Source organism: Chamaea fasciata, unplaced genomic scaffold, assembly GCF_029207755.1.
Source record: "Chamaea fasciata isolate MVZ Bird 193981 ecotype frontalis unplaced genomic scaffold, bChaFas1.0.hap1 SCAF_1, whole genome shotgun sequence".
NCBI lineage: Eukaryota > Metazoa > Chordata > Aves > Passeriformes > Sylviidae > Chamaea > Chamaea fasciata.
Genome location: NW_027094086.1, coordinates 20,168,134 through 20,180,642, shown reverse-complemented (window position 1 = coordinate 20,180,642; position 12,509 = coordinate 20,168,134). Strand labels below are relative to the sequence as shown.

At 34.2% G+C, this 12,509-nt stretch overlaps 1 protein-coding gene across 28 annotated transcripts in view; it reads left to right on the top strand.

Moving 5' to 3' along the window:
* RIMS2 (regulating synaptic membrane exocytosis 2) overlaps positions 1-12,509 on the top strand; it is a 452,662-nt gene that overhangs the window by 312,189 nt on the left and 127,964 nt on the right. For 15 of the 28 annotated variants that reach the window (XM_066177495.1, XM_066177469.1, XM_066177464.1 and 12 more), the window contains 2 exons: positions 5,845-6,024; positions 7,135-7,244. In XM_066177495.1, coding sequence (XP_066033592.1) covers positions 5,845-6,024; positions 7,135-7,244 — 290 coding nt within the window. Of the gene's footprint in view, positions 1-1,851; positions 1,927-4,283; positions 4,356-5,844; positions 6,025-7,134; positions 7,245-8,072; positions 8,106-12,509 lie in introns of all 28 variants that reach the window. The other 13 variants (XM_066177462.1, XM_066177460.1, XM_066177458.1 and 10 more) reach the window with 4 other exon arrangements.

The window sequence follows — 12,509 nt, the reverse complement described above, 5'->3', positions numbered from 1 at the left end:
CCACCTATGTATATGTGCCATATAGAAATAAAGTTATATTTAAGATCTGAGGAAGAAGTCCCACAAAATCCATCAAGAACCAAGTACCTTTTGTATTTTGCATTTAATACTGCACTTTAAAAGGCATATTTAAGTGCATACTTAGTTTTAAGCCTGTAATTACTTTGATTTATTAGTCTATAGTCTAGGTGCTCTGCTGAACTACATTTGAACATTCAAGCTCTACTAGGAAATTCTTCTTTTTCATTGATTATCTCTCAAGATTCTCTATCCATTTTCTTATATACCACTATACTTCAGTCATGAGACACATGTTAATTAAAACCCAGGCATTTTCCTGGTTTTGCTCAGATATTATGGTATAATACTCAAGTTGAGTGGGTGAAATATTGTCCGAAATAGGAAAAATTGTGGAATTTCTTTATAATATAAAGCTGAAAGTTTTATATTTTGGAATATTTCCAGTACTTTATTTGAAGTTTAGATTATTATCTGGAGAGAATCACTGCAGTAGATTCAGTTATAAAACTGAGCTGCGGTGAAGGAGAGGAGAGGATTTCAGCTCTCATCTTTGAGAATTTTGAATTCCCAGCTTTTGAATCCTAATCAGCTTTATCATGATCTTCAGTGAGTCATCTCATAAACATAGAGATGTGTATTCCTGCAGGGTGATTCTTTTATATGTGTCAGCTAAGGGTCTGTGTTAAAGATGTTGAAAGTTGGAAGCAGCTGGCAAAATACCAGATACTAGATAAGGTGACTGACTATATAAGTGAAAAGGTGCATTGCAAGTACCAGAAGCAAGAAATTAAAAGCACTACAACATTTTACAGATAAAAATGATATGAAATGCTCATCATTTCAGTCTTAATTGTTCCAGGAGTTACATTACTTATTGGTTTTATTGATATTTGATTGTAATAGCTACTATAAACCTCTAAAGAGTCATAAAATCATTTAGGTTGGATAAAAGATTGTCTGCTCCAACTCCCTATGTGAGGCATGACTTTGCAATTCCTCAGCAAATATATCAACGATGACATGTATTTTGGAGAGTTAAACTCAACAGGTATAGATATATATGCTTTCCTTAAGTATTTTTATAATTGTACCATGCCATGTGTTAGCATGGTTATCTATGTTGACAACAGTTACCAAAGTGACTGCAGTGCCTTGTCCGGGTACCTGAGCAAGCCGTGAGCAATTGCATTTCTGTAGCTACAGCAGAACACAGGAGCGTGGAGCACAACATGCCTGGGACAATAGTGGAGTTCCCTGCTTTGTCTGCTTAGATATAGAATAGTTCGGACTGAGATAGAATAGTTCAGACTCTGCCATGTTACAGTTTAATAATGCCTGTCGCTGGTATGGAGATATACTGGTAGTTATCACATGTACCACAGGGTAAGATGCGTGTGACTAGATCATATCAGTGCATGGGTGTATGTGTGTGTGTGTATATATATATATATATATATATATATACACACATATATAAAAACCACTCTAGAATATTACAGTAACCAAAATATCCTGCTTTACTTTTTTTAATCCACGGTGCCTAAAAGTTTTATGTTCCTATCTTTTAAAAACTGTAGCAGCTTGTGATTTTATATTAAGTTCCTTTATGAGTATAGATGAGTTTTCCTTTATAAGTATAGATGAGTTATTTCCTGAGATATCCTGTCACCAGTTTTTGTAGAGATTTGACAGTGTACTGCTCCTTCTCATTTTCTACTGCAATATTTATGACTCAAATTTAAGTTTTTTTGGTACTAGAAATCTCATTTGTTTGTAGACATGCTTATCTATGTTATGCTAACAGAGGATCTTGTGTCTGTGACTAAACAGCAAAGTTCCTATAGCTAGTAGAAGAATAACATGTCCAAGGATTGAAATCCAGCAGCCATCCACAGACACTGACAGGTATTGCCATTGTATATTAGCTGGAGTTTGAAATTATGATACTTAGAAAGTGTGTTGTTGTATTTTTCTTGTTCTGTTCAGTGTTTCTAGATGAAAAAGATGCATAGGAACTAAATTGTAGTGTACTGTAATCCTACAACAATTCTGTTTTTATTTCTTCAGTTTTTGTTACAAGAAAAACCTAATGCTAAAATGGTGATTGGCATGATCTCATAATTTGTAGAGTAAAATAATTCAACATGGGCTTTTAAATAAATTTTTTCGGTCATTTGGGGGGGGAAAAATGTTCTATTTGTTATGTAAGCTGCTACAATTGCTTACTATTGAAAAATGTTAATCTTCTATAAAGCTTTCTCTATCCATGTTTAGATCAATGACTATGATAATTTGTTGAAAAATCTTTTTATTTGTTAAGGAAAGCAACAAATTTGAAAAATTAAAAATCAGAAAACCTTAAAGTCTTATTTACTGCATTGGGAAAAGAGTATATATAAATGGAGATAAATCAGTATATAAAATAAAATTTGGTAGCACATTTGGTTAGGTACTACAGCAAGTAGAGTTTGCCGAGGTACCTAAATGATATTAGATTCTAGTTCTAATACTTGATGGGTTTGGAATAAGAAGTTGGACTGCGAATAATCACAGAGCTTTCTGTGTAGTGACTTACAGAGAGCTCAAACAGTCTCATAGCTATTGGCTTTCCTCAGAGTAAGGGAGAGTTATGCTTACAAGTCTTGCAGATTTTGGCCGGTAGATTAGCCATCTACCATGCCTATCTCTCCTAGCAAAAGTAGAAGGATGCTACAATAGGCAGTACTAGATGGAGGAGGTCATTATTTGTATTTTCATGTTTGTATTTTCATTAACTGTATTTTCATAATGAAAAATCTGTTTAAAAAGGTAAACAGTACTAGTGCACATTAAAATATTATATGGATGTTGAATAGTTTAACTAAGACTACCATATTTCCCTCTTTAAAAATCAGTAAATCATTTTTAATGAGAAAAGAAGAAAGTTTCATCTAGATAATTTGTAAGCATAAGTCTTTAAGAATGATATCTGAAAATTTAGTAACTTCCATTTTTAATTTACCTTCCTCCCATAAATATGTCTGGATTTTGATATTCATGCATAATTGTATACAGTGGTAAGGAAGGAGTTTCACTGCACAAGTGGGTTATTGGCATGAGAGTTTTCCTATGAAAGGGGCAGTTGCTAAAGACTGGGATCATCTAGTATGTGTGTTTACTGTTAAAAAGATAAAAGAATAAGTGAGGATGAAGAATAAAGAGTAAAACTATTTTTTGAATTGCTCTATTCATCTCTATGATGGAAAACCACAAAGTGAAGCTTTCAAGTGGAAGACTGTCCCCTTCAAATACCCCTCCATTTGCTGTAATGGTTATTGAGAGGACTGCAGCCTGTAGCCTGCAACCTGAGGATGACAATCAGTTTAACCTCAGGACTCAGCTTAGTCTTCAAATCCTTCAGTCTACATAACAGCATTTCCACAACTTCAAAGGTCTACTGCCAAAATCCACCCTCTCCTTCACTTTGGGGAACTCCTGGTTGTTTCTCCACTTGAAGTAAATACCCACTGGAGATTGTAGCAAACTGTATATTAGCTACTGAGTGTGAAATTTTTGAGGCCTTTATCTGTTAGCATAGTGGTTAGGTACAGTTGCTGCATGATGTTCTGCAGAACACAAAACCTGCCCGCTAAGCCATTAGGATTGATCCCAATGGTAAAAATGCCTTCCTCCTAATCAGAGAATAGGTCAGATCCCTAATACCCTAAAAACTACTTTTTATACCTGTAGAGCTGCAGAGAATGAGGCCTTAAGAGCAACAAATGGGAGCCTTAACTTCTCGTGAAGTCTTTATGATAAGCGTGTGGTTGCCACTCACCTGTTCCTCTGTGTGTCCTACTGGCTGTTGGAAGGAGAGGGAAAGAGAGTGTGGAGTGATGACACCCTTACCATCTTGCCCAGTCCCTGCTGCTGGGTTCTCCAGCAGTCCTCTAGTCACTGAGAGGAGAAATGCTGACAGACACAAGAAAGTCTCTGTGGGCTTATTAATATTCTCAAATATGGGGATAAACAAGATAAGGGTGGGTTTTTCAAGATCTTGATACTATTATTTTTTTGTAATTTTGTTGAATTTAGGCATATTTTTTCTCAGAGTTTATTCCCATAGTCAAAGAATGTATTCTATGGTCATTTCTTGCCATCATGCAGATGGGTGACATTTTTTCTCACCTTTCATAAAACTGAAACCTCTTTTAAACAGTTACTTAAACAACATTCCTATCAAAGCTAAGGTTGTGTTTCTCTGTCTATCAACAATGTAAAAGAAGCGAGACAGTGGATGTTTTTGCTGATGAAGCTTCCCATTCAGAAACAGAACTGATAGAAGAAGAAGTGAGGTAATCTTGTTGCGATTTTGTGCTAGGCTCATTGTAGTTTTCCTACAGTCTTTAGTGCCTCAGCTTGTAATTACCATTTATGTGTCTCACTGTGGTGTGTTTGCTTGTTAGGAGCTTGTAGATGTAGGTTCATGATGTATGGTATTATTCTGAATCTGCCTATGGCAAGTCTTGCTCTAGGAGTCCAATAATGATCTCATGGAAGGCCTGAACAGACTGCTTTTAATAAATGTTTTATAAACGCATTCAGCAAAGTCAGCCACTATACACTTTTTCAATGCTTTTAGAAATAAAATGCTGTTGCTAACATAAAAGTCTTCATAATAAGGCTGTGGTATGTCTCTATTCTTTTTAATACTAATTTAAAAATTGACTTCTTGTTACACTTAATCACCATCAAGCCACTCATTGTATTAACTGATTTCATTGTAAAATTCATGACTTCGCTCAAGGAAAAGTCCTGAAGGGTACACATTCCCCATTTATATTCTGTATCTGTTCAGTTACTCAAGGAGACCTGGGAGGAGTGTAATTTTAATAAACGGCTCCATTAGGGTATGGATTTTACTTTTTACATTGCCTTGATTTTATGTATTTGAGGATATTGCTAGCAAATATTTCTCCTTGTAAACAGACCAGATACATTGGGAAAAAGGTGAGGCTTGATTAATTTCTGAAAGTAATGGCCTGGTTAATTGCCTAAGATAGTAGAAGATAGCACTGCTTGATCAAGAAATTCTCTTTTACTCAGTCTGATTTCTTCCCATTACATCTCTAACAATAACTTTTTTCCACTGCTGTTTTGGTACAGTTCCATAGGCTGTTGGTTAAAAGAATTTTTTACGTACAAACCAATTTTTTTCTAGTTGTTGAAACCTCCATAAGTACTAATGGTGTAGGTTTTCATCTGATTACAGTCTGAGCACCACATGTGAATTGATCACTAAAGCCTACCCTATGTATAACAGAGTCTATACCCAGTTGACAGTACTACATGGTAATTACAGCATCTAGATTGTGGACTTTCCTACAAACAAGAGTGCTACCTCTAGAGAGAATGCAATCTGTAAAAAAATCTGTAAAAATCTATTTATATGAGGAATAATGCACAATTAAACTGCACAATGATTGAGTTCTTAGCTCTATTAAGACTTAATATTATGTCAGCTACTCTTTTATTCCCAGGTTGATATATTAATAGAAAAAAATAGCAATATTTGAACCCAAAAATTGTCAGGAAACAGACTATTGCATGGATAGTCATTACTGAGACATTGGAAACATTTCAGCCCATTTATCAAGAGTATGGAGCAAGTCAAATCATAAGTGTAAAAAACTGTATGTTATCAAGAACTGATCTTAAAAAATTTATTCCCTCTAAAAATGTATACCATAAAATGATTTGCTCCAAACCAGTATCATGCAGCATATTTTATAATTAATAGAAGAGTCAAAGTTCAACTGAGCTGCTTTTTGACTAACATTACAGGAATTGTGAAGCAGCAGATAGACAGCCATATCAAAGATCCAGATCAACAGAGCAACATCCTGTGCTAGAGCGGACCAACTCCCGCTCCCGATCCACAGAGCGTCCTGACTCAAACCTCATCAGGTCGATGCCTTCATTAATGACTGGAAGATCTGCCCCTCCTTCACCTGCCTTACCGAGGTGAAACAGACAAATCAATCAGACTAAATCCCTTCTGCCCCACCAGCTCACCATTTTATTTTCCCAGTAGCTAAGTGGTATCGCCTCATCCTTAGCTGATCACTAGCAGAAATAGATACTAACCCTTTCAGTGTGAACACACTATTTATATTCTACTCTGGATATAATGGTGTGGCTACCATTGCAATTTGCTTGCTAACAGTATTTAACTATGTTTGTTTATGATTTCTCATTTGTCAGGAATCCTGGATGGTTTCCACATAAAGCACCTCATAACTATCATATTCTTCTCTTACAGAATGAGAAATTATTTGTGTTCATCAGACATTGCTTACGGAACAACCATCATAACATCAAATGAAACTATTTTTTTTTTAAAAAAAAAGTTTCTTTAGATGCACTGTACTAACTTTGTCTATTACTTATCATTTTAACCACCATTTTCTCTGACTGCATTTTACTGTGCCATAGTCTGTACTGTTCCTGTTTGAGTACCCCTGATTGATATTTTGAGGATTTCTATACATTATTCTTACCTTAAACAAACATAATGCTATAAAAAGATGAGCACATTTTGGTCTAGATTATGTTCAGCAAAGTCTCGCTTTATTTTAGAACTGCAGAATACATTCTTTTGTTTTCTGAAAGTTAGAGTTAGTATCATCAAATGCCCAGTGAGAATTGAGTCAAATATCATTGTCTTTTCTCAGTTCATTACTCTGTTTACACAAATTCATATAATCTCACTGCAACTCAAAGGTAATTTAAGAAAATACAAGCTGAGTAAAGATAATTGAATTTGACTTGTGAATAAATTTATGTGTACGTGGCTATTATATCCATATGCACATGAAAATGCACAAAACACCTTTTCTGCCTCGACTGTGTGAAAAAGCATCTTACGGAAGCAGCTTATGGAAGCATCCTCAACCTTAATTTGGCTTCCTTTTAATAGAGAGATTTCTCTTTTTAATCAGGTCTTTTTCTGAAACGAGATAATAGTTTCCTGCAAGAGTCCCAAGTCTACTTAGTCATGTTATCAGTTCTTGATCATATTTAAGAATGAATTTGTCATTTAATGGCTGTGGTTTGTTTTGATATGTCTCATAGGTCACATCCTCGAACTGGGTCTGTCCAGACAAGTCCATCAAGTACTCCAGTAGTAGGGCGAAGGGGCAGGCAGTTACCGCAGCTCCCACCAAAGGGGACATTGGAGAGAAGTAAGTGGATGGTTTTCTCCCTAATGACATTACCAAACTGCTCATGGACGTCAATTATATTTTTTTCTTTTTCTTTTTCTTTTGCCATTACAGTTGAAATCTCTTGAGTTTTTGTGTACAGAGTTGGGATTTGGTAATGGTGTTGCATTTTGTACTGTGTTTTCTTCTATTTTGTTTTAATATCTACAATACTCTTGGCTGACATGAATAATCAGCAGTATAATGCACACTAAACAAGGTGGACTATTATCATGATCCTGTTCCTTTTGAACTCAGTAGGTGTTTTGTCATTGACTTCAACAGGCACAGGAAATGATCTTTAGTATGTTGTCTAGTGACAAAATTCTGCCTCTTTTGGGAGTTAGGAACCTAGTTGATCACTTGTGGCCTGACATGGAGTGTATTACAGATTGCTTATATAAAACCTCTGCATCTTGAACCAGGAAGAGCAAGAAGACAGGTAATGATCTTTAAAATAAGAAACGTCAGATATTTCGTGATTCACATTTTACTGGTACAGTAATTGTGCTTATCTTTAATGTCTATTAAAAGCACTGTTTGATGTAGATATTTTCTGAAATGTTTAGAAACAGAGGTATATAAACACATTTTTGACAGCAAATACATTTTCACTCTTCTCTTTCTAGTAACTGGATGTGCCGTGCAAAATCAGTCTAAATGGCCATATACACTCCTTTTTTTATATCCTTCTTAACATGTATAATATATCTTTTAAAAAACTTCTGTTGTTTTTAACCCCTGTGCTTTGGTTCCTTTTTTTTTGTTTGTTTGTTTGTTTGTTTGTTTCGTTTTTGTGACTTTCCGTAGACAATGGAGACAAGGAGATAGAATCTTATGAAGGTCTGTACATAAAGAAGGGCTTGTTTTTCACCTGAAAGCCTTTTTTCAGAGGCTGTATAGGGAAAAACAAACCCAACTGCAATTGATGTTACTTGATTGCACAGACATAGTCAGAATTATTTTCATAATGATTTAGTCTTTATTTTTAGACCTGTGGCTCATAAACTTTACAGGATTCTACATGAAAAAAAAAAAGACAATATAAATAATACTATCTAAATATGATTGTCATTAGAAAAGTACCGTGACATGTACCAGTTTTTAAAAACCTAGAATTTACCCTATGGCAAATAAGAGCAGTTCAGCAGTTATGTATGTATAGTTCCAGGATTAGCAGATATTCAGGCTCATGTTTAAATATAAGTGTTGGAGGCTATTTGTTATGTTTCATGTTAGCCATACATTTAATCAGAATATTTTTTTATTGCAGATATTTGATAGTGTAATAAATTTGCTGAATTAGTAGATAATTTGCAAATAATGTGGGAAAAAAATCAATTGAGATAGTCTTTCAAGAAGTTATAATATTTTTTTCTTGAAATAAAACCCCCTTATCTTTTACAGTGTTAAAGCCATTTAATTTACTTGATAGCAAGCCACAAGATATCAATTGCAGTCCTTGGTTTTACTACTGAGGGCCTTTATGTAGTATTACTGTGTTTGTCTCATCAGACTTTTTAATGTAGTATTTTCAATGTATACAGTATTTATTTCCATTTTGGAAACAAAACTTCATGAAAAGAAAACTCTTGTTTTCTCGGATCATCACTCTATTACACTAATTTCTTTGTCGCCTTATGTGTTGTGAATTGCTTACATGAAGTACAGTCCTAGGAAATAATCACATCTAATTACATGATGTTTGTTGTCATTGCTGTATATGCTTTTATGTTTTTCTACTCTTCCCTGCTCTTTGCTTAGTATATCTATTTAGACGGTGAGCTCCTTAGAGCAGAAATTGTGAAGTACAATTTTTTGTATATACAGTATATTTTTACTGTGTTTAGTTAGAGAGGATAACAGTCTTATTTATTATTTTTATCATGAGTTCTACAGAGAGAAATGTAATAAATACAATAAAATAATTGTTTTTATAGGAGTGCAAAATTGTTTCCTCTGGTAAGTACTGCTGGGATTCGAGGAGCTCTCTTTTTACTTGAAAACTGAGAAATATTTTCTTTTTATTTTGTCTTTTGAAAAAGTAGTTTTCTGGAAAATCTGGGTTATGGAAAATTGCCAGATCCACAGATTTTGATGTTCTAATGTACAATCAAAGCATCATAAGTGACTCAAGATACAGTAACTAGACACATTTTATCTTGAATTTATGCACAAAAAGGTGATAAACACTCTTAAAAACCTAATCCATAGATACAACTTTCATAGAGCATTCCATGTAATTTTCTGTCCTGAATTAAAAGCTCATATTCTAATACCAATAGAGTTCTTCTTTGAGGCTTTTTCTGGCCTTCTTTAGGATTTTCTAATAATTTTCTTTAAAGGGAGTAATAATTTTCTTTTAAAAGGATAGTGCTCTGCAAGAACAGCGGATTACCTAACTTCATTCAGTGACGGAACATAATTAAGATTAATAGAAGTCTTTTGGCGGTGGAGAATTGCATTTTACAGAAGGTTATTTTGGGCAAATGAAGCACCAGTTACAAAAACTGAAATTTAATAGAATTGGAAACACTAACTATCATAGAAGGAGTTTATGTTGGTATTTAACAAATGTAGCATCAAGTAAACCTGAAAGTTTTGTAGATAATTGAGTAGGTTTCAATGCCTTTTCTAAAGCCCCAGTGATAATGAAAACTTTTGTGTGTTGTTGGGAAGGCAATATGACCATACCAAAAAATGTTGTCACAGAGTAGTCCTTTCTGCTCTTACAGAACACATACTTAACTCAAATGAGGGAGGTGTTTCTATATTGCGTGGAAATGTGCTGTGAAGGTTAAAATTTCTCTAGTTTGAAATCAAGCATTTTATTGTTGTCGAGATTAAGTTCAAATCAAGCTGATGTAAAGAGTTAATAAAAGGTACCTTAGAGGCAATGATGAATTGTAAGTCAGCTTTGTAAAAGAGGAAAAGAAAGAAGAAAAACTTACCTGTTGCAGACTCCCACAGTGAACTCATTTATTTTGTGTACATTTGAATAATCTGTATTTCTTACAAGGTTGTATCTGCATACCTTTTCTTTAAACGTACTACAAATGCCAGAACTCAAGTAGAAAGAATGGAATAATTTGCTGGTGGAGCTTTTTTTTGTTATATGGTAGCACCCACTAGAATGTGGAATATGGTGTGCTTATGGCTGTGCGACTAGAAATGGAAGGGGAGGAATCTACAGGGAAAAATCCAATCCTTTGGGTAATTGCTTTCTGAATTAGGATCAGAATTAAAACCCATTGATTTCTGTTAGATTTATTTCCATGAACTGTATTATGTGGTTGGTAGTTTTTGCTCCAGGACATGAATGTGCCTCTTGAATACTTCAAAATAGCCCAAAATGTTTTCTTTCAAGAAAGCTACCTGGGAGTAGCTATGAAAGCTTTCATTCCCATCTGTGGTTTACTGAGCCAAACATATTTTTATCAGTGTCCCACATGCTCAGTAGAACATACAATATCCTTATTTATGTTGCATTTACAGCCTTTTATGGTCATGATATTTTTGCTGATTTGCAGGTTTCCACTCCTGTGTTTATTGCAGTATCAGATTTGCCTGTTAAGAATGATTGGGTATTTCTAAAATGCATGTCATTAGCTTGTCTGGTCAGGCTATACCTTAGCATCTAGGCAGTTTGAGTTTTCCTTTAGATTTTATTAGTTTATTATATTTTCATGTTATGTTTTTAGAAAATAGTTCAGAAAAGATATCTGGGGCCACCTAAAAATTTTTACTACTAAAATTCCAGAAGATTTTTTCCAGCTAAACTTTTGCTTTTGTATTTTTAAATTACACTAGAGATAGAAATATCTTGTTGAAATGAATATGTTAAATTGAACTTGGTTTTAGTGCTGAAACGTTAATGTACTCTTAAGTGTTCTGTATTTTTCACGCAACCGACAAAAAGTGAATAGTGTGGCATTTATAGTTCTTAAGGTTAACATGATTTTTTTTTCATTTTTATGTGGCTATAATGTACTTATTTGTTCTTACTTGCCTTGACAGAAGAATGAAATCACTGACCACTTGCTCCTAATTAAAATGGAACACCATGAAGTGAAAATATTCAGTATTCAGCCTTTCAGTTCATTGTTAATTACTAATCAGAGAGAGAGTACTTTTTCCTAATACAGATTTTTACTTTTCCTTTTAAAATAAACATAGCCCTTTCTTTCTTCTTTCCACAAAAACATCCCCCAACCATTCACCCAACCATAAAAACTAGAAAATCATGTTAGGCCAAACAGATGTAATAAAACCTTAAAACTTGCAAATGAAGTGCTCAGAAATTTAACAAATAGTAGAACTCAGTAAGGATTTGCCTTTCTATTTATGCTCTATGATAAAGACTTTAATTATATGATCTCATAATAATCTTGTGTCTTAGGAAAGGTATTTCAGAACCTGTTAAGGCCTGACATTAACGCTGATTAACTGTCCTCTCTTAACTTCAGGTGTGAATAATCTTTTTCCAGAATAAAATTAGATATGAATAGAATTAACAGGAATACTTGATTAGGTTTAATCAGGGATAGCTAGAAACCATTACTCAGTGTTTATATCTCTCAAATACATATTCAAATCCTTAAAAAGGACAGATGTATAGTGACAATGTACTGTTGCAACTCATGCAGTCTGTGATGGAAGATACAGAGACATTCTGATGGTTAGGAAAGCACAGCTACTACTGACAGAAGTACATGCTGTTATTTTAAGGGTTTTTATCTCATTTAGAACATAATTTCTTTAAATGAGAATTCATTTTACAAAATGGAAAGGAATTTTATTGTTTGTTTTGCATATCGTTACCCTAGTTTGATGGGAGACACAGAAAGGTGGATACAAGGCAATTGCAGAGTATTAAGTATAAGTATTAAGATGGGTTATGATTTTATCATACTCCATCAGCTGTGATTTTGCAGTGTTTTTAAAATATATGGTATATGTGTATTTTGTTTTATAAAAATGATTGATCACATGTATACAGTATAGGAGAGGAGCTTAGGCTGCCTTCATCTTGGCTATGAACTTGATGACTTAGGCAAACACAGCAGTCTAAACGATCGAAATACAGAGCTTTGCACCTTCTTTTTTTGTGTGGATACTTCCATGGTACTGGCTGTACTATGTTAGAAACCTTCATACTTGCACAGTGTACCTTGCATTTTGTGTGTTTGATAGCAAAGTAAACAGAATAGGTTACTTAACATCAGTAACAAGGCTTCCTTCGGATAC